The following is a 23,063-nucleotide window of genomic DNA, read 5'->3' as shown; positions in this document are numbered from 1 at the left end:
CATGAGTCGGTGGTCGCCATCTCCCCCTGCCAGAATTCCCTTTTCCCCACGTCACTGCTGCGCGTGTTCACGGCTCAGAGAAACACGGGAACAAAGTTTTTGCATTTTCTGGGATGTTCCCTTGAAGGGAACAGTTCTGGATAAAGAGTCTCCCTTCTCATCGCTCCTGGGAGCTTCAGGGATGCTCATCTCGTGTTCCTTAAGTGCGTGCAAACCGCCTGCTGAACCCTTCATGAGATTCCTACGCAAAAATTTTAACCCCTTCTCTGCTGGATCACACTTTCAGCCGAAACGTACAACAAAACATATTTAACAAAAAAAAAAAAGTAAAAAAATAATTAAAAAAAAATGAAATAAAAACCCGGTACGCTTCCAAAGAAAGCTGCATCCACGTTAATCCCGCCCGCGACTCTGACATTTACGGATACAATGATATAGTCGTGTCGCCCCCCCACGGCCCCGCGCCGCCCCTCCGCTTCCCGCGCACGGAGAAGCCCCGCCCCCCGCGGCCGGGCCCGCGCCGGCGCCACCCCCTGGCGGAAGCGGCTCTTGCGCATGCGCGTAGGGCGCTTGTTTTGCTCCGTTCCCGCCGAGGGCGCGGCCACGTGACCGGAAGGGGCGGGTTGAATCGCCGTCACGGAGCGGCGGGAACCGCGCCCGGGCGGGCGCGCAGCCCCGTTCCGCCGCCGGAGGCCTGTCCCGCCCGTTGTGAGGCGGCGGCCGCCGCCGCCTCCCGGAGCAGGAGGGTTGCGGGTGAAGGTGGGTCCCGCCGCCGAGCACGGCGTCGGTGTGGGTGTTCGCCGGCGGGATGCGGGCCGCGTGCGGCATGCAGCGGTGCCACCAGGAAGCGCTGAAGAAGAACCGGGTGGCGCTGGCGAAGCAGCTGGTTTTGAAGGAGCTGGTAGAGCACATGGTGGAGAAGGACATCATCACCGCGGAGATGGTGGAAATGATACAGGTACGCGGGTTACGTGCTGCCGGCTTGTTTGTTATGGGTATAAAAAAAAAAAAATTTCACTCTGAGGGTGGTGAGGCGCTGGCATAGGTTGTCCAGAGGAGCTGTGGCTGCCCCATCCCTGGAAGTGTTCCAGGCCAGGTTGAATGAGGCTTTGGGCAACCTGGTGTAGTGGAGGGTGTCCCTGCCCATGGCAGGGGGGTTGGAACTGGATGGTCTTTGAGGTCCCTTCCAACCCAAACCATTCCGTGATTATGTGATTTCTAGTTACGCTCAGGGTAGGTCATGGCAGTGGCGGAGTGGGTGTTACCTGCGAGTTTTAATGTGTTTATGTTCAGAGAACATGCCAAGTAGGACGGACCTTGCTTGCAATGCAGAGGAGAGCCGTCAGCTGCTTTTGGCGGGATGGATTTTCATAGAATCATAGAATGGTTTGGGTTGGAAGGGACCTCAAAGATCATCCAGTTCCAACTCCCCTGCCATGGGCAGGGACACCCTCCACTACACCAGGTTGCCCAAAGCCTCAACCAACCTGGCCTGGAACACTGCCAGGGATGGGGCAGCCACAGCTCCTCTGGGCAACCTGTTCCAGTACCTCACCACCCTCAGAGGGAAGAATTTCTTCCTTATATCTAATCTAAATCTCCCCTCTTTCAGTTTAAATCCATTGCCCCTTGTCCTATCACTACACGCCCTTGTAAAAAGCCCCTCTCCAGCTTTCCTGTAGGCCCCCTTTAGGCACTGGAAGTCTGCAATAAGATCAGCCCGGAGCCTTCTCTTCTCCAGGCTGAACAGCCCCAACTCTCTCAGCCTGTCTCCATGGCAGAGGTGCTCCAGCCCTCGGATCATCTTCGTGGCCTCCTCTGGACTTTTTTTTGAGATTTTGTCTGAGATTTGCTAAATTGTGGGCTTGCATGCTGCTACGTGGTGGCTTTGTGAATTGGGTGGTGTCTTCCCGTCCTTTGTTGTCATTTTGTGCCTCGCCACCATTTGTAAAAGCAGGAATAATACCTATGTCCAAAAGAATACTGTGCAAGTAAATTAATGAATATATTATTCACCAGCTTGCGGTGGCACTCGTGCACATTTCACTTGAAGAAATTGTATTTTGTATGTTTTTTGGTAAATTTTATGAAGAACCTTAGGTGAGCCAAGGCTTGCTCGCCAATGACAGATGGAGTTTATGGGCTTTTGTTACTTATCCTGAGCGGTGGGTACTGGGAAGAGAAGTCCTTGGCAGTAGCTTCTCTTTGGAGAACTGTATCTCCATCCTGCACGGTCTTCAGTGCATCACCTACCTCTGGGGGCAAACTGGAAAGGAAATTACTGGAGATGCATGTCAAGGGCATCTCAAGGCTCAAGGAAGCAACTGAGGGACTTTTTAGTCCCTTAGTAAGGTTGGTAGTCCTGTTGTAAGAACAGATTCTGAATTAGGAGCTATTCTCTGGGCACAAATGCAGGAGGTAAAAACCTGAAGCTGATAAGGTTTTCAAAAGCAATGAGGAAGTAACTTTGTGATTAACTTTAACTCATTGTGTGTCAAAGGCAATGCGAAATTCCTCAGGGATACCTGTGCTGAGTTGTACGAGATTCGGGCAATCTTAACTGCAATAGCTCCATTCCCTAGTGAAAGAGGACGAAGGTACAGGAAGACAGTGAAAGTCAGAGAATGAATCAAGAACTGTTTGTACTGGGTTTTGGCTTGGATGGCATTAATTTCTTCATAGTTGAGAACACAGGGATGTTTCAGTTGATGTAGAGCAGCACTTACACAGAGTCAAGGTCTTTGCTGCTCCTCACCCCGCCAGCGAGCAGGCTGGGGGGGCACAAGGAGCTGGGAGGGGACACAGCTGGGACAGCTGACCCCAACTGACCAAAGGGATATTGCAGACCATATGGTGTCATGCTCAGCATATAAAGCTGGGGAAGAAGAAGGAAGGAGGAAAACGTTTGGAGTGATGGTGTTTTGTCTTCCCCCGTAACCATCAGGTGTGATGGAGCCCTGCTTTCCTGGAGGTGCCTGAACACCTGCCTGCTGATGGGAAGTAGTGAATGAATTCCCTGTTTTGCTTTGCTTTTGCTTTACCTATTAAACTTTCTCTCAACCCAGAGTTTTCTCACTTTTACCCTTCCGATTCTCCCTGCCATCCCACTGCGAGGGGAGTGAGCGAGCGGCTGCTGGCCGGGGTTACACCACGACACTGCTGAAGAATGGGTGGTTAGTAGGGATGTCCAGTTGCTCGTCTGCAGCTAGTTGCTGAAGGAGTGAGGGAGGGGAAGAAAGGAAAGGAAAAACAAAAAAGAGCCCTCTCAAAGGTGGTATAATGCCAGAAAAAATAATCTTTTGGGGAAAACGCTGCTGTAGTTAAGTTTTAGACTGAGACAGACGGGAAGAAGTCTAGGGGAATCTACTCTTCCAGGTGTAATTGGGTAAAAGGAGATGCAACAATACTTAGTAAGGGATTATCGGTGAAGAGAGAAGTGTTGTGATGGGTAAGTCAGGGAAATAGAAATAGCTTAGTGGAAAAATTGTGCCTAATACAACGTACACATATAACTGAGAGCTTAAATGTATATAAATAGCAGTAGCAGCCTGAGCAAGAGAACAAAGTGACTTGAGCTGCTGTGGCAGGGTGTGAATCTGGAAACTGCAGCAAAAATAGAAATATGGCAGAGACAGGAGCAAAGTATTTACAACTGGAACAGTAGTCCTGCAAGATGTGCATTGCACTAAGGATTGAAGCGAACGAAATATTTGCAGGATAGCACTAATCATAACAGTGCTATCAATAAACGAAAAGGAATGTGCATAAAAAAAAATCGCTTGAGTCTAAAACACTTTCTTACCTTTCATTTTTCTATAGTAGGTCTTTGAATTTGTAATAGTCTTCTGCTCGCTGGCTCAAATGTGAGCAAAGGTCTTGGGAGTGCTGTTAGGTGTTCTTGAAAATGTATTGTGATGCTAATCATCAGGTGCCTTAGTGGAAATAGGAGGAGACAAATGCCACTGTGTCTGATGACAGAGCATAGATTTTCCTGGATGTTATAGCTGACTGCTTCTGTATATCTCCCTGCTGCCCCCAAAAGTCAGGAGATGGAGAACACCTGGATAAATAGTTATGTTTTATATAATCTTGTCTTGAAAAACAACAATTACACTGGTCCTGTTGTTTATTCTTCTGTTTAGTTTAAATCAAACTGAATTGGTTTTGGAAATAGGGCACTTCACTTACGTAAACTTTTGTGGTCTAAGGAAAGTGAAGTAAACTGAGGAGCTCAGGGAGATGAAGGAAGGATGAAATTTCTTCAAGTGTGAGGTGCTAAACCAGTACTGAAACTTTACCACAAGTAAGAAAAAGGTGGGAGGCGAGAGCATGGCAGGAAGAGCCACTGAAGACAAAGGTGGTTGAGCTGGATGAAGAACTCACAAGGAATTTGAAGAGTAAGTAGAGAGTTGATAGGTGTTCATTGGAGAAAAATTAATAATCAGGAGCATCTTCCCTCATTTGATGCCCAAAACTGGGAGAGAGAATAGGAATTGACAGGAGTGACTTTAAATTGAGTCATTCAGAAAGATACTGCACAATTTGATATTTTTTTTCAATTATATACACTTCTAAGAAAGAATAAAGAAAAAAACCTTCTGTTTATTATTTAGTGAACATGATGTAAATATAATTGTCTGTGTAAAGGCCCAGAAGAGAGAGGTTTCAAACACAGAGCTAAAATTATAGTGGAAATCAAGTGGGACAGTGGAAACAGCTGGTTTTAAGATGAAATCCAAATCCACTTCATTAATGCCACCTTGTCAGAGCATCAGATGTTTTTCCAGAGCTCTGGGATGGACCTTCAAAATTGCAAATACGATAGCAAGAGCTTTTTCTTGGTTTTTAAACCAGTTTAATGCTCTGTACTGTGATTGAAGACTATCAGATTGTGTAGATACAGAAATTTAAATACTCTGTGTTGATCACTGGGCAATAATGAAGAGATCACTGGCTTCGACTACAGGACATAAATTTGATTAGGGTGTTTGTCAAGTATACGTGCTCTTTCCACAGATTCTGAGTGTATGTTCAGGCTCAGTAAGAAGACTGTGGGATTTTGACAGGAATTCAGAGTTTATTGTTCAGCCAGTTCCTGTTATGCAGATTGTCAAACTCATCTGTGAGGGTACACTAATAAATCAAGAACGTATCAGAAGCTAAAATGAAAGAAGTCTGTCTTCTGAAAGTTCTTACTTTGCTGGACATTGTTTAGGATAACCTAAATGTGATGTTGGTGGGGAAGTTACATGAGGAGGTACAGCACTTTGGGTATTTAAGCAAGCATTAAGGAAGAAGTCTGCCAAAATCTGACTACTGTACATACAAAGTGCAGAATATGAACGTTATGGAAATTTCTTAACTTTTCAATAAAATTTAAGATCCAATTCTTGAGAGCAGCTTGTGTCCTTAATTATGATTTCTGGCTTAGAGTCATGGACTATGAAGACATATAAAGTGAAGAAGATGATGAATGATTCTAAGCTTGTCATAAACAGCTACTGGAAAGGCAGAAAAAATTAACAGGTACTTTAGAATATCAGCTTTATTATATAAAATAAAATTCAGTGGGCTTACAGCAAGATACAGGTCTATGGAGTTGGTTGTCTTCTACAAACTAATGGGGAAGTGTTATCAGGAGAAAGGGGCAAGAATTCTCTTACTTCTGGACAGGCACAGGTGAGATGAGTGTGTGCACTTCCAGTTGACAGTGCTCTGGAAGTTGAGGTTTCTTTGGGAATAGCAAGGAGTATTTGCATTGTCCATGGGAAGAGACCATTTCTGAAGAGGCTTAGGGGAGGTGGCTTGTTTACTGTGGCAAATGGAGACTGATTTATAGGAAGAAGTTTGATGAATAAAGGAAAGGACAGGAGAACACCGAAGTCAAGGGACGTTGATAAAAAAATAAATGCAATTAGTCATGAGTGAACACAGGTCTGGAATTTCAGAATAGGTTCATAAGCATTGGATCAACAAGACTTTGCAATATCCTTCCAAATAATGTGATGGGACAAAAGGGAAACGATTTTTAACACCAAGCTTGATAAATTTTGTGAAAGAAACTATGTGATGTGAAATCTTCTGTAGCAGAGAGTTTACACGTGTGATTCCAGGCTTTGTTTTCGGATTTTTCCTGTGATTGCAAATGTGGTGTTAGGCCTGGATCCTGTGTAACTCACCAACCATTTCTGGTCACTCACCAAAAGAAGAGATCTGGGATCTAAGTGGTAATTTAAGAAATACAGGCTGAATTCCATGGAATTGATGACATTTATTTTTGATACCCAGTATTTTGATACGTGATGTTTTGGTGTGTTTTAGATTTCCCAGGGAAGTCCATTAGTGTATAAATTACACAGTTTGTTGGCCATTGTCCCGTTAACGTTCTAACAACCAGAACTTCCTGGGACTGGTTTACAGATACATAAATTGAATTTTCATTGTAACTTTTTCTCAAGTGCTACTATACATTGCTTCATTGCTTCATTTACGTGAAGGAAAAAAGTTGAATTGTGTTGGAGCGTTACTTTGAGTGTGGATTTTGTTTTTTCTCCGTATCTAGGGCGAGTCTGGGAGCTTCAGCCAAAATGTGGAATTCCTCAATTTGCTGCCCAAGAGAGGCCCTAATGCCTTCTCAGCCTTCTGTGAAGCTCTGCGAGAAACCAAACAGCAGCATCTGGAGGCGATGATCTTGAAGACAGCATCCAACCTGAGCCATGAGATTGCAAGGGTACAACAGTTTTAAAAAAAATAAAAGGGATGGACTGCATTTCTGGTTGGGTTTGGGCACAAAATGATTCTTTACAAATGGGGAAAAAAAAAGTTATCATTTCCAAAGGACAGGATGGGATTTTGTTGCAAATTGAAAACTTTAGTAGCCTTAGCAAAAGCAGAGGGGAAGAAATTTGGGAATAAGAGAATTTTCATATAGGATCACAGAGTGGTTGAGGCTGGAAGGGACCTCTGGAGGTCATCTGGTCCAACTCCCCTGCTCAAACAAGGCCACCAAGAACTGGTTGCCTAAAACGATATCCAGAGGGTGTTTGAGTATCTCCAAGGACGGAGACTCTGCAACCTCTCTGGTCAACCTGCTCCAGGGCTTAGCCACCCTCACAGGAAAAAGTGTTTCCTGGTGTTCAGACGGAGCCTCCTGTGTTTCACTTTGTGCCCATTGCCTCTGGTTCTGTTGCTGGGCACCACTGGGAAGAGCCAGGCTCCGTCCTCTTTGCACCCTCTCTTTGGGTGTTTATGTGCACTGGTGAGATCCCCTGGAGCCTTCTCTTCTCCAGGCTGAACAGTCCCAGCTCTCTCAGCCTTTCCTCGTAGATGAGGTGCTCCAGACCCTTCCTCATCTTTGTGGCCCATTGTTGGACTCTCTCCTGTATGTCCATCTCTCTCTTGCACTGGGGAGCCCACAACTGGACACACAACTCTGTATGAAGCCTGACCGGAGCTGAGCAGAGGGGAAGGATCATCTCCCTTGATCTGATCTGCTGGCAACGCTCCTCCTAATGCAGCCCAGGACACCGTTAGCCTTGTTTGCTGCAAAGGCACATTGCTGGCTCCTGTTTGACTTGCTGTCCACCAAAACCCCCACCACCAGAATATGCTGGTGGCCCCCAGCATGTATATTGGTGCATGGGGGGGTCGTTCCTCCCCAGGTGCAGGGCTTGGCGCTTTTCCTTGTTGAACTTCTCAAGGTTTCTGGATGTTCTTACATCCAACGTGCTCTTAATTGATGTGTCATCAGGAACCCTAAAGCTGCAAGAAATTATTTTCTCTGAAATCTTTTGATTTAGTGATCAATGATTATCTGAGTAGAAAGCTACTGAAAGATAGTCTTGTCTGTTGAGGAGAGGAACTCTCTCTGTTTTCTTATTTTTATTTTCACCTTTTCACTTTCTAAAGTTGTCAGTATTGGACTAAAAGCAGAATTTAATAAAGGTTCGATGTTCATAGTGTATTGACAAGCGTAGTGTCTCACAGTGAACATATTTTATACAAAGGAAGAGAATGGCCAGATATGTTTGAGCAGAGATGTTCCCTTATTAAAATGCAGGATTTATTAGGCTACCCTTTCTATTTCTGTGGTTTTCAATTGTGCTTTACTATGCAATCAGTGAAATCTTGAAAGCCAACAAAAAGATGAGAATCACTGGACAGGTCAAGTTTTGACAAAAATGGGGCGGATATGACCTCAGTGTAAGGTTTTCAAAATGAGGTTTTGGGGTAGAAGTAGAGATGTGCAAAGAAGGGAAGGAATTTTGCATTGACAGAACGTGCTGCTGCTGTCTTGTCGTGATGTTCCGTTTGGGTGTGAACCACGTGATTCTTAAAGTCATCTCTATGTGTATGTAAATACATGTGTCTTTGTTCCATGGTACCTACAGATTGTGCCATAGAGAAAAAAATAACTGGTTTATGCTACTCTTTTTTCATGGATTTGTTGGATGTCTTGTAGCTTGAACACTGCTATGGATCAAGTCTTCCCTTCCCTGCCAGTGAATCGTGTAATTCCAAGAGACCGCGCTGGACTGGTGAGTCGCACGTGATATCAGGAATACTTGGTTGGCTGTCTGCTTGATTGCTTCTAATTTCTTAATGCTCTCTTAATTCAGTTCTAAGAATAAGCTTGCCACCACTTTGCTCATCCCAGGAATAAAAACTTGTCAGCTGACTGTAGTATGGTCAGATGCAGGAGGCAGAATTAGGCTAGAAAATGAAAGTGAAAGAGCATATTGGAAGAGAGAACCCAATCAGTTTCTGGCCAGATTCATTTATTCTTACAGGAAATTTTGTTGCTTAAAGCAGTACGTCAGTAAAATTTTAGACTTTTCAAAGATTTTCTTTTTTGTTTAAGATTTTAATAGAGTTTAGTTGAACTAGAGCTATGAAAAGACGCTGATTTTTGGGGCAGTATTCCTTATCTTAGACTTCCTTCTTAGCAAGTAAGTTTCAAGTACAAGACCTTACATATGTTACATAGATTTCTGTAGCTTCTGTCAAGTGCACGAAATCAGCTTTTCCTTAGCAAGCATTTGTGACTTAGCTCAGGGAATTCCTTGGAATGAATCTCCTTGCTAGTTTTCCTGTTGTCTCTGGTAATGCCTGGAGTAATTGTGTTCCCTAACCACAGTTTAACTGAGGGCTGGTTACTAGGAGCTTTCTCTGGTGTTAAAGAACAAGTGTCTAGATTTTGAAGGCTTTTTTTTTTAATTTATTTATTTAGATGCAGAGGTTTTAGGGTTGGATTGTTTTGGTTTTTTAGAGCTTATGTTCCTCCAGCCAAGAAAGCTGTGTCTCAAAAGGCTGAAAAAGGATTTCAAAGGAGATGGTGGATGTCATTAGCTCCATTTCTTCAGGATAGGGGAGTTTTGTCTGCAAATGGCAAATAGTTGATTATCCAGAGGAAAGCACTTTATGGAAGTTAGAAACTTCTAGTTTGAACAATTATGCATGTGTTCAGCAAAGAATAAATAATTGTATCCAGTGAGCGTGGGAGGCTCTGATTTTAGATGAGAGTTCTGTGTTCATACTGTGTAGAACCAAATTTACTGGACCTTAGATAAGGTTAACCCACATACAAGACAAAAAAAAAAATAGTTTCATATTAAAATTATAAAAAAAATAAGTATACCATTCCAGTACTTTCTTTTTCTACTCTTTTCCATTGAATGTCTGTAGTCCCTGATCAGGCAAAATTTGTAGTGGTGTGAATAATATAATACAGCAATTTGCTTAAGATCACATAATGGAGAATTTGCAAATGACTACCTTAATGCAGAGGCTTTGTAGTTTAAATTTTTTATTGCTGTTGATACATTTGTTTTGCACAGAACCCATGGAACATTCCTTGGATAACGGAGATGGTCCCCCGATTCCTCCAGTGAAGTATTGCACTCCTGAATTTTATCGTGATCATCAGCACTTGGTAAGTAATTGACAGAAAAAAAAAAAATCTATGTAAGATGTGAAAGATGTGAGGTGTTTGGATGTGTCAGCTGAGCATGTGCTACGTAAAACCAAGTGGAAACACATGCTTCATCGGGGTGCACATCAGTGTCGTGCTGTTTGTGTAACTGAGAGATGTTGCCAGTCGTGTTGGATTTGATGTAGTTCTCGTTCACAAGTACTGAGAAATTCCGAGAAGTTCTGTAACTCTGTACAAATCTCTGCCTCTGGTTTTTGTTCATGGAGAGCTTCGGTGAAATGCCTTCTGCTCTGTTGCTCTGTGTAAGCTGTGAGTATTATTGCCTCCTATTTATTTGCATCCCTCATCTCCATCTGTTTCATGGCATACTCTGCAAAGGACTATAAGATACCAGAACTGTGTTTCAACCAGTAGCCACAGTCTTGGCTGGTTTAATTGCCAGCTTGAACCTGGAAGAGTCCCTAGGCTCAAGAACTAGATGAGGATTCTGTGCTGGGTAGTACTGGGTCAAACAACCTGAATTTCTCTTCCTCATCTGTAACACTAGAAGTTATGTAGGTAATTACGTTTTGTTTGTTCTGTTTGTAAAAATAAAAATAATTTTGCATAATGGGGCAGACACTTTACTAGAGTTACAGAATGCGCTGACACTTAACACTTCTGTCACAGGCTCTGTGTACAGCAAAACAGATTTGGTTTTTTTTTTGTAACTATCTGTTGGGGAGACCTGATTAGGCAGCACCAGTGTGAGTTTGACTTTCTTCCTTTTCCATCTGCTCCTGGATACACCCTTTGTGGTATGCTCCTTTGGTATTAAATTTCACGTCTCACAGGAGTGTTAGTAACTGATTTACTGTTGATTCTTTGTTGTTAGAGTTAGGAGGGGCAGAGAAGGAACTTAATTGGAAGACACTCTTCTTAAATTAGTTATTTCCCTGTTAACCTTTTTTACTAGCCACGTAACTTTCAGGATCAGTGACTGACAGTCCCTTGCTATTAAAACTGCACTCACATGCTGTTTTACATCTCTGCTCCCAACAGCAATTGAGAAACGTTAGCTAAATTTTGCATAGTATTGTCCTAAGGCCTTTGATGGGCACGACAGAAGTGTGTGGGGCTGTGCTTGGATGAGGGTAGGGAAAGGGAAAAAAGTTAGCAAGACCTGATTCACAGTTGGAAATGTATGAGCTGTGTTTCTTTTGGAACGAGAAATAAGGCAAGCTAGTGTAACATCTTACTAATAGTGTTGTAGGATCATCAGCTGCAAATACAGCTTTGGAACCCTTTGCAATACAAACATTTGCTTTATTTATTTAAAAAAAAAATAATTTGACTTCTACTGTTTTTGTACTTTCTCAATCAAGAAGTCCTGCATATCGTATCAAGTTGGCTTGCTGGGATTACTGTTCTGCTCTAACACTCTGTAGTGTTACACTTGTCTAAATTTACCAATTTTAAATTTTCTTCTCAGGCATATAAACTGATATCAGAGCCCCGAGGTTTAGCACTTATTCTCAGCAATGTCCATTTCAGCAGTGAGAAGGACCTGGAGTATCGTGCAGGGGGTGATGTGGACTGTACTTCCCTGGAGATGCTTTTCAAGCATCTCGGATATCAAGTTACTGTCTTTCATGATCAGACTGCACAGGTAAGGGCAATGGATCCCAGTACTTCACAACCAGCATGAATGAGAGTTTGTAATTGTTGCATAAATATCTTAAGAGGTTCCCTTTGGTGTAACTAAGCTTAAACAGGAAGATGTGAATGGTCAGTTAGGAATGGAAAATAAGGCTAAATGGGATGATGCCTGCTAGCATACTGACAAATATGAAGAAACTTGGAGTGCAGAGGACTTTATGATGGGAATTAGGATCACAAAGGACCGCAAGAGGTACTACTGGAGCTGCTACTCATGGAGCTGCTGCAGCGGGTCCAGAGGAGGGCACGAAGATGATCTGAGGGCTGGAGCACCTCTGCCATGGAGACAGGCTGAGAGAGTTGGGGCTGTTCAGCCTGGAGAAGAGAAGGCTCCGGGCTGATCTTATTGCAGCCTTCCAGTACCTAAAGGGGCTACAGGAAAGCTGGAGAGGGGCTTTGGACAAGGGCATGTAGTGATAGGACAAGGGGCAATGGCTTTAAACTGAAAGAGGGGAGATTTAGGTTAGATATAAGGAAGAAATTCTTCCCTCTGAGGGTGGTGAGGCACTGGAACAGGTTGCCCAGAGAAGTTGTGGCTGCCTCATCCCTGGAAGTGTTCAAGGCCAGGTTGAATGGGGCTTTGGGCAACCTGGTGTAGTGGAGGGTGTCCCTGCCCATGGCAGGGGGGTTGGAACTGGATGATCTTTGAGGTCCCTTCCAACCCAAACCATTCTATGATTCTATGATACTCTAGTCTGACCCCTTACAGTGCAAGGGGCAGGAATTTCTAGACCCCACGTGGCATATGTGTTAAAACCAAAAATGAATAAAGTCTCCAGTTTACTCTAGATAGACTTTTCTAGTGATCTGCTATTCTGAAAGTTAACCTCTGCAAATATTTGACCTAGTCTTTGCAAGTGTAAGTAATGTTTTCATGTCCTTTCAGTGATGGAGTCAGTTGCCATCCTGTTTGTGAGCCTTCCAGTATCTGTGCAGTTAAGTTCCACTCTTTCAGTCTTTGCTTTCCTAGAGAAGTGGCTGTGCTTCACTTAGGAAAATGGTCAGTGTTCCATGGCTGACTGAATCAAGCCACTCTCTTTCCCTAGGAATGCAATTGCTGCCTTCTCCGGCCTCGTTTGTTCTTATTCCTGTTATATCCCTGTGATACCAAGTGGGATGGAACCCGTTAAAGAGTGTTCTATTCAAGAAGTCAGCTTTTGCAACATTAGAATAAGACTTTTGGACTTGCCATGTTGTCAGAATTCCTAAAGTTTTCCATTTTGAATTGTTGTTTTTCAATCACTAGTGTTTGAACATCTGAAGTAGCACAGTATGTATCTGTTCAGTTGCTCCAGTATCCCAGCCAGACTCCAGTGTCAGTGTAAAACCTCCAAGATAGCAGTTGATGTTGAATCCATATGTACCAACTCAAGTACTTGCTGCATCCCCCTGTCAGCCATACAGAAACATAGATGTCCTAAGAGATTCCTGCTTCACAATGCTGTGCTTAGGACTGAATAATACATAAAAGAACAGGAACATTTTGCTGGTTTTTTATGGAGCACGTGTCTTTTTTCCTGTAAATTTGATGTACATAGGCTTTATTTCATAACAGGAGGACCATTTGTGTTTTTCCCTGTGTATTGACCCACTTTCCCTATGCAAATTTGGAAAGCTTCTTTTTTTTTTTTCCCTCTCTTCCAGGAGATGCAGAATGCATTGGAGAGATTCTCTAAGCTGCCAGATCATCGGGATGTGGATTCCTGTATTGTAGCTTTACTTTCCCACGGTGTGGAGGGTGGAGTTTATGGCAGTGATGGCAAACTACTACAGGTGTATATTTCTGTGTCCTGATGTGGTGGTGTAGGTTATATTTTGGAAAGTAACAACGCAAAGAGGAAAAAAAGCCAAAAAAAAAGTGAGAGAGAGGGCGAAGTGATGGGAGCTGACAATTTCCGTTTTTTAAAAAGGGAAAAATAAGGGAAGAAAAGGGGAGGGTCTGTCTATGAAAGATCTATAAGATCAAAAATAAGGCAGGTAGGAGAAGTTATTCATTCTCTCTTTCTGTACAAGTGCTAGGTAGAGTGCATGACCTCAAACTAGTAGGAGCTGGGAAGGAAAGGGATGTGTTTGTCACACAGTGAGTTTGGAGATAAAAGAGAAAACGTCAAGACTGGTGAGGTAATAACCAAAATACAGGGGAGCAAGGTGAGACAGGGTTTGGCTCACAGGGGCTGAGTGAAGAGTATTTATGTTCGTTTTTCTCTCAGTTGCAGGAGGCTTTCCGGCTCTTTGATAATGCAAACTGTCCAAATCTCCAGAATAAGCCCAAAATGTTCTTTATTCAGGCCTGCCGGGGAGGTGAGTGCCCAAATACTAAAAGCCATCTATTTGGCATGCCATTAAGGCTTTTTTTTACGCACATACACACCCTCACATTCAACTTGCTGTCAACTTTCCTCTTTGCTTCTCCCAGGTGTAAGTGGGACCCATATTCACCTCCCTCTGCCCTGCTGCTGCCACTGCATCTGTTGCTCTGTAAGTGTCTTTTGCTCTGCATGAGGTGTGTGCATTGACTTGCAGACCCCAGAGCACCACAGTGATAAAAAACTCTTACATCCCACTCATGTACTGAGGCTTTCTCTTACTATGCCTGCAGTAGGGGGAGTGGGGCGTCGGGTGCATCAAATGGCAGCACAGCCTGGAGTGGTACACTGGCACTGGAGTCTTGTCTGAGTCCTCTCTTTCTCTGCATCCTGGATGTGTTGTGTCTCTGGTGATGTCTCTCGAGCTATTAGATTCCAAGTCAGTTTGTTTTGGTTTGTTGTGGTTTTTTTTACCCTATTCTGCTTTCAGTCTCCAAATGACCTTTACTTACACCCTTTCCCACGTACTATTGTAGTTACAGAATTCTCTTCTTGATTCTCACAGACTTATTCTTTTTCCATAGATTTCATAGATTTCTAGGTTGGAAAAGACCTTAGAGATCATCGAGTCCAACCGTCCCTAATACCCATTAAACCATATCCCTAAGTAGATCATCCACCCTATTCTTAAACACATCCAGGGATGGGGACTCAACCACCTCCCTGGGCAGCCTATTTCCACTTGCTGTTCCTTTTTGTTTTTTTCCTGCTATTCATGTTTCCCTCCTTTTGTACCTAAACACATGTCTGTAACTACCTTTCAGATCTGCTAATGACCAAATTTTTCCCAAAAGTGTTTGGACTTCTTGAGATCACTGTGAAACTGCAGATACTTGAAAGAGAAGTTCTGCCTTAGAAAGCTTTGCTTTTTCCCTTGTGATAGAGGAGATTTTTCTAGCATGTATACTTTTTCCCCTTCTCTTTCCTTTCTTCCTTGCAGTTGTCTCCCTTCTTTTTCATTTTTAACTGAGCTTTGTAGTTTGTCCTCTAGCCAAGAGAACGTTTCCTTCACCTGTTACTACTTGTGTTTAATCCCAATGCACAGAAAAACCTAAAGTCTACATGAATTGTTTTGGGTATCAAAAATATTTGATCCTTTAAGCATTTGGAAATGCTGTAACGTGCGTGTTTGCAATATGAATTGAATGTGATGGCTTTCCTTAATGTATTGAACCTTTAGATGCTCTCAACCACGTGTGAATATGCAGACTCATAACAGTGTGGAAATAGTTTCAGTAAGCCAGAAGTTGGCAGCTGATCTAATTAGGTAATTAGGTTTGTTTGGCTGTAGTGTTACCGTAAGAAATCTCTTCACGTCAACAAATCATGCTTGGCCTTGCTATTTCCAAAAATGTTTTGAGTTAAGAAAGCTGTGCAAAATGCTGCAGAACTGGGATACTGCAATAGGCAAGGGATTGAGACTTGATCAACTGAAAGGCAAAAAACTTTAATTTAAACAAAACAAAAAAAAAAAAAGCACAAAACTACCTTTTGTAACCTCTCTCTTAAACCTTGGTTAATAGCTGGAGAGGACAGCCAGTTGATTGAGTAATTGAGTAATTAACAGAGTAATTGAGCTGTCAACAGAAACGTGTACCTTTTCATGTTAGCATTCAAATGTTAGACTAGCCAATACAATTTTTTTTTTTCCAAAAGCAGCATTTAAAAGACTGTAGAAACTGTGTGGACAACTTTGTGTTAATAGTCAGTCTTTATGCCATGTGAGTTAGCTGGAGCCAGTTGAAACAAAATGAGAAATGCACAGGTTATTCTTTTTCCCAAAGTTTATGTAATAGGCCTTATTAATCTTCTATTAATGACACATTAAAAATGTAGATAAAGAAGAATTGGTACAGTCTACTTCATTTCCAAAGGGCCTTTGGCAGGAGTCTACTGAAGAACTGAAGTACTCCAAGCAACCACCAGTCAAAAACTGGTGGCAGCAGAAAGCAGTGGGAAAAAACAAAGAGTCAGGTTTCACTGTGACATAAAATGAGCCTTTGAAGCTGCTTAACATCTGTGTTTAATATCGTAGTATCCAGAAAAATGAAGGACTGTGGTAAATAATGACAAATAGGTAGCTAGCAGTTACTTAGATCAATTGAGAGAACAGCAATCTGGGAGCTTCAGTAAAATTTAAGCATGCTGGATTAATCTGGATGGCAGTTACTGGTGGTATAAATTAGAGGTTAAGTATGCAGAGGAGTATCCTGCCAGGGTTAATGCTTTACACTTTTTAGTTATGTTGGTAAGTTGACTGGAATGGTCTTTGAAGATAAGCACATGAGGAAGACATCTCATTCTGGAGCTTTAGTCAAAAAGGTTTTGGCTTTATACATTTTGAGGTGATGACTGTGAATAATGTAGCTTGACTGTAAAATTACCTGAGTCTTCTCTGAAATAGCATAGGCTGTGAACAGTACCCGTAATTTTTAAGAAGATACAGAGCTGAAAAAGATATATTGTGCCTGACTAATTTGGTGGCCCTCTATGATGGGGCTACAGGACTGGTGGATAAGGGAATAGCAACTGACATCTACCTGGACTTGTCCAAAGCATTTGACACTGTCCCACGCAACATCCTTGTCTCTAAATTGGAGAGACATGGATTTGATGGATGGACCACTCGGTGGATAAGGAATTGGCTGGATGGTCACACTCAAAGAGTTGCAGTCAACAGCTCAATGTCCAAGAGGAGGCCAGTGACGAGTGGTGTTCCTCAGGGGTCAGTACTGGGACCAGTGCTATTTAACATCTTTGTTGGAGACATAGACAGTGGGATCGAGTGCACCCTCAGCAAGTTTGCAGATGACACCAAGCTGTGTGGTGTTGTGGACACACTGGAGGGAAGGGATGCCATCCAGAGGGACCTGGACAGGCTGGAGAGGTGGGCCTGTGAGAACCTCATGAAGTTCAACAAGGCCAAGTGCAGGGTCCTGCACGTGGGTCGGGGCAATCCCAAGCACAAGTACAGGCTGGGTGGAGAATGGATCGAGAGCAGTCCTGAGGAGAAGGACTTGGGGGTGCTGGTGGATGAGAAGCTCAACATGAGCCGGCAACATGCGCTGGCAGCCCAGAAAGCCAACCATGTCCTGGGCTGCACCCAGAGCAGCGTGGGCAGCAGGGCGAGGGAGGGGATTCTGCCCCTCTGCTCTGCTCTCCTGAGACCCCCCTGCAGTGCTGTGTTCAGCTGTGGGGTCCCCAACATAAGAAGGACATGGAGCTGCTGGAGCAAGTCCAGAGGAGGCCATGGAGATGATGCAAGGGCTGGAGCAGCTCTGCTCTGGAGACAGGCTGAGAGAGTTGGGTCTGTTCAGCCTGGAGAAGAGAAGGCTCCGGGGTGATCTTATAGCAGCCTTCCAGTACCTAAAGGGGCTACAGGAAAGCTGGAGAGGGGCTTTTTACAAGGGTGTGTAGTGATAGGACACAGGGCAATGGCTTTAAACTGAAAGAGGGCAGATTTAGATTAGATATGAGAAAGAAATTCTTCCCTCTGAGGGTGGTGAGGCACTGGCACAGGTTGCCCAGAGAAACTGTGGCTGCCCCATCCCTGGCAGTGTTCAAGGCCAGGTTGGATGAGGCTTTGGGCAACCTGGTGTAGTGGAGGGTGTCCCTGCCCATGGCAGGGGGGTTGGAACTGGATGATCTTTGAGGTCCCTTCCAACCCAAACCATTCTATGAACTAAAAGGATTTGGGGAAGTGTGATAACAGACATGACAAAAGTGTGGTTAAAAATGGAAGAATTTGCCCTGCTACCTTAAAGAGATGATGAAGGAACTTGATGGAAGTAGTTTTGAGCTATGGAGCCTTAAGGATAGGCTGTCCATCACACCCCTCTCACTGCTGCTTTCGTTTTGGAGGAAAAGAACAACACTGCTGACTTGTGAGCTGACTTTTTGCTGTGCATGATTATGAGATGCCACCAGTGCTACTGCCTGTAAAAGGGTTAGAAATCCAACTGCATTTCTTAGGCACAACCTGGCAACAAAAACCTAGAGCCACCGTGGCAGGAAGGCCTCTGAAGGGGACACTTAAGCCTCCCAAGACTAGAATCTGACCCATGCTGTTAGGAAGTAAAGTAGATTCTCATCTTACAACCATAGAATAAAAAGCCACAATTATATAAAAAACCTGTAAAACGTAGTATTAGTTTTCTTACAACATAGCTGGACTATTAAAAGTTATTGCCACTAAGCAGTTAGTCTAGATTGCAATGGAAACTGCATCGTGGCAACAACAAATTGGGAATATCTGCACTTGTAATACCTGCTAACGAATCCTCAAATAGACATTGACTGTTCTCCTGGTTTTAAACTGGAGTTCTCATGTTTGGAGTCAAAATTTTGTGTTTTACTATTGCACAATTTCTGCTTTTGACTGAAACAAGTAATATTATAGTCAGGATTTAGAACTAGGTGAGGTATTTGGTCCGTGTTTTCTTGATGTCTTGGACGTAGGCATTAGTAAGTAAAATTATAGCTGTCATCTGGGTTCTGCAGTAAATAGGGGGTTAGCATTGCAAACTAGGCTAGACATTTTTGGATATTTCTAAGGTAGGTAAAAGTGGAAAATAGAACCTTTTAGGGCTATGCATCAAACCCTTCCATGCATGGTGAAAAACTGTCAAACTTCTTTGCTTTCTGGTTATCCCATGATCAACATGGGAAAGGAGAGGGGAGGAAAATCAATCAGCGTGTGTTGGTGTCTGCGTTAGTTCGTGCAGAAGGACTTTCAGATGACTTTGAAAAACAGCTGAAAAAGCTTCAAGCTTGTGCAAAAACCTTCTGCTTGACAGCAGCTGTGGCATTGCTGAGCCAAAACAAAGGAACTACAGGAAAATTACATCCAGTAATTCAGGATAACTTCTTTCTTTCTTTTTTTTTTTCTCCCCCTCCTTGTTTATTGCCCTCCCCCAGATGAGACAGACCGGGGAGTGGATCAAAGAGATGGGAAGGAATGGTCAGATTCCCCAGGCTGCGAGGAAAGCGATGCAAACAAGGAAGAAAACCTCAAGCTGCGTCTGCCGACGTGCTCCGATATGATCTGTGGATACGCTTGTCTGAAAGGTACTGCGGAGAGACCCCAGCTGGTGGGGCATCAGGAGGTTCTGTGTGTCCGTGTTCTCCAGAAACTTCATGGCACGCTTCCTTCCAGGCACTGCGGCCATGCGGAACACCAAGCGTGGATCCTGGTACGTCGAGGCTCTCACTTCGGTGTTCGCGGAGGACTCCCGGGACACTCACGTGGCTGACATGCTGGTGAAGGTGAGATGGGGTGTCTTGCACCTCCCACACTCAGCTGGTTTCTGAAGAGCCTTTCAGTGCTTCAGATGGCTAGGGTTGATCTGATAAAGCAATTGTTCTTGCCTTGTTTGTAGCAAAATTATTACTTCTTTCCCTGTTTTTTTATATATATATAAAAAAGTGGGAAACATCCTTTGAAAGGAGACGTAGGACACTTGTAAGCAAAGTGAATGTGAAAAAGAAAACAGACTATACGTACAAATATATATATTTATGTATATTTATCTACATTTCCACAGCAGTTTAACACAAGTAAAAATCACGTTTCTTTGCCTCCTTCCATTTCACTTCTGTGGTTGCGTGGTGAACTTGTGAGAAGAATTCATCTGGCTTGCCAAGAGTGACTTTTCTTCTATAGAAATAGCTTTTTTTTTTTTTCCAGGTGGCTTCATTCCCTGAACCAGCTCGCCACATAGCTGCACAAGTGCTTGCACTCAAATAAGGGAAAAATTAAGGAAATGGGGAAGAGGGAGTGAAGGCAGCAATGTGACCACAGCAACTTGAGCTGCTGTGGAACTGCATCCTCATTCTTGATCCTTAAAATTTGAAAGCAATACATAGGGGTATATAAGTTAAATAAGTTTAATAAGTTAAATAAGTTAATAAGTTCTGTTTAATAAGTTAAACAGAATAATTTATGAGTACAGAAAGCAACGACGTGGTTTTTACTTCTGTCTCCTTAACCTTTTGGTTAATTTGATTTATTTTTTTTTTTAATCCCACATCTAGGTGAACAGGCAAATCAAGCAACGAGAAGGTTATGCCCCAGGCACGGAATTTCACCGCTGCAAGGAAATGTCAGAATATTGCAGCACGCTCTGTCGGGACCTTTACCTGTTTCCTGGCTATCTTCCAGGAAAATAACCCTGCCAGCTCCATGGGAAGAGAGATACTGCCAAAGCTGAACCTGGAGTATGGATGTCTGTTTTCCATTTTAATAGGCTGTGACATCAGACACACAAGCAAGGAATGCTTGTTTATATCTGGCCAGTCCAATTCTTGATGTCTTTTTCTCAAATAATCTGGCAATTCTCTTTGTAATCCGTCTCAGTTCAGGGTTTAAAATTCTGATTTATTCCATACGTGTAGAAATTGATGGGAAGAGGATCAGCACTGGAACTGGGAAGAAGTGGGAACATCCTTTGAAAGGAGACATGAGGACGTTTGTGAGCAAAGTGAATGTGAAAAAGAAAAGAGACTATTCATACAGGTTTTTTTAAAGTTAAGCCTTTCTGAAAGGAAGATTATTCATAAAATGCTACTTATGTTATGCTTGTATTTTAACATTTTTAAATACTTTCTGCCTGATTCTTCATGCAGGACAGTCAGCTCCTGTGCAGATTAGAAAAGGGCTCCCTTGTGAAGAAGAGTCCTTCTCCTCTCTAAAATGGAATATTATTATTTTCGCTACTTGACACTTTCCTATCCATCTTGATCCCTATTTTTGCACGTTCCTTCTGTAGCCAAGTTACCAAGATATCCCACATCATCAGCAAAACAGAGATCCAGGATCTCTCATACAGACAAAAAAGCCTCTGTAAACAGCCCCAGAAATAGTTTTGAATCTAGAAATTCTAGATTAGCTCCCCTTAATCCCAAGAGTGAACAAGCGGATGGAATATTACTTCCGAGGAATTTGTTTGCCATAGTACCCGTGTGTCACAACAGACACAGCATTCAATCCACCAACTTCTCAGGAGTCTAGAAATTGCACTGTACAACTGAATCTCTGAAACCCTACAGCCTAGTACGAAAGGATCTTTTGTTTGATTAACAAAAATATTCAAGGCAGCTCTTTACAGTCCGAGCGTGTTGCTCGGATTATTTATCACTGCAGCTATTTTATCCCTTTTAAATGGAAGGGAAGAGTTTCACATTATTACCCTGTCATGTGAGTTCTCTGTCTTCAACCATGATCATTTAAAACTGCTTGTTTAGCTGATGTTCTTTGCAAAGTGTCATTTCAACTAGTCAAAGAGAAATGTTGACGTAATCCATCACTTCTTTTGGACATGTTCTTCTTTTCAGTCTTTTCATCCTGTAATTTGTCTTTTGCTTGTGTCCAGTTGCAGTTACTCCCATTTGATGTGACGTGGGAGATGGGCATTGTTCTCTTTTTGTGGTAGAGCCTAAATCCTGCTGTACTGGGTTACATATGGACTGCAGTCTGTTCACTCACGTCTCCGACCTTCTCCCTTTTGTAGCAGTAAGTTGGCATGGTTCCTGGCTTACTCTTTGTATGTATGTAAGTTTGGCTTTTAAAATATTTTTTCAGGATGTAATTGTGGATAGGAAGCACAAAGGGATGTGGAGGGAGGCTGGAAAATTAGGCGTGTGCTTTTTTTGTTGTTCTGCCTAGGAAAATGAAGGCTGGCTTTCCTCCAACTGACCAAGGTGCAGCATTAACGTGCATCTCACACTTATCTCACAACATGTGATAAACAGAACAAGGATTGTACTTGCCAATTGGTGCCTTACTCTGAAGTTTAAGGTACCAGTTTAGGGTCTGTTGTACCTCCCTGGAGTATAAACACTTTCTTTCCGAGTGCTCCCTCTTTGAAATGGTGCAATATTTTACAGATTTTGAGGAGGCAGTCCACTCTGGTGGATCAGATTTCTGTAGGATTGCATCAAGTTGCATTATCACTGCCACTTTCGTAAATACTTTTTGTATACTTGTCTTTTACTGCCTTGAGACATCAAAATAAAGAGGTTTTGTTTGATTAATCCGTGCAGTATCTTCCATTTGGAGAGTTACGTGTCTATGCAGAAACGGAGCTTCTATATAAAGAAAATTTTGCAGTTTCTTGAGATAGGACCTCCCAGAGGTGCTTTTGAACTGTTGGGCAGAAGCCTGCTACTTCCCAGCCCTGGTAACACCTGCATTAACTAAAGTTAACACACAAAGTAGTAGAGATGTGAGGCAGAACCACCAACTAGGAGGCCAACGTTGTGTTTCAGCACAGAAAATACTGGGAAAATTGTGGGCTTGGTATTCTTGAAAGAATTGACACTGAGAAGGAGAGTTTGTGGAAAAAGGAGGAGTCTTGGAAGGAAGAAGGGCCCAGAAAGAAGGTGAAAATACCAGCTGGAGGAAAGATCCTGGAAGTGAGGGGAGATGTAGGGGATCAGAGAGCTGCGAGGAACCAGATGCCAAGGGATGCCCAGAAGCCTTGACTTGTGGTGCCCAAGACTGAGCAGCTGCACAGCAGGGGAAGGAGCACAACTTTCTGCCCTGCCTTCATGGACCAGCAGTGGTCTGGCTGCTGGGAAGGGAAGCTGAGACCTGGGTAATGCCCCTGGGAGACAGTCAGAGGGTGAGTGTGAAACAAGAAGGTAAAAGCTCTCTTCTCATTAGTTCTGAAATAAACCCCAGTATCCAGATCCACTAGAGGTTGCCATTTACTCTGTCTCATCTGTGACTCCTAGAAGGGTGTTTCCTGTCTTCTAAGTTTGTTGTTGTTTTTTTTTTTTATGGAAAGAGTACATTGTTTTTTCAATAATACCAAATTCCGGTACAGGAAATCTGGTCGTAACATTAGCAGTGGAATTACCAACATCTACCTGTGCAGAAAGTTTTTCCAGTAGTACAGAAGATGAAATAAGATGTTTGTATTTCCAGAGAAAATCAGTTTTGAGCTACTAGCACAGGAATGACTTTAATAACTGGGATAGCAGGAAAGTGTTAATCGGTTCACATTTTGGCTCAAAACCAAAAGAATAATAAGGTCAAAAGTTCTGTTTTGTGGGACAGAGTGAAAACA

General features: G+C 43.1%; 1 protein-coding gene across 1 annotated transcript; it reads left to right on the top strand.

Moving 5' to 3' along the window:
- The first annotated feature begins 808 nt into the window (after positions 1-808).
- On the top strand, positions 809-22,002 carry CASP2 (caspase 2). Its single transcript, XM_086616778.1, has 10 exons — positions 809-958; positions 6,563-6,730; positions 8,462-8,537; positions 9,837-9,931; positions 11,403-11,579; positions 13,274-13,402; positions 13,840-13,930; positions 18,913-19,062; positions 19,151-19,260; positions 20,029-22,002. Exons 1-10 carry the CDS (start codon positions 809-811, stop codon positions 20,161-20,163), a joined length of 1,281 nt encoding a protein of 426 aa, XP_086472904.1. The 3' UTR covers positions 20,164-22,002.
- Positions 22,003-23,063: the final 1,061 nt, after the last annotated feature.

Source organism: Tauraco erythrolophus, chromosome 1, assembly GCF_009769465.1.
Source record: "Tauraco erythrolophus isolate bTauEry1 chromosome 1, bTauEry1.pri, whole genome shotgun sequence".
NCBI classification, from domain to species: Eukaryota; Metazoa; Chordata; class Aves; order Musophagiformes; family Musophagidae; genus Tauraco; species Tauraco erythrolophus.
This window is presented reverse-complemented; position numbering and strand designations above follow the sequence as displayed.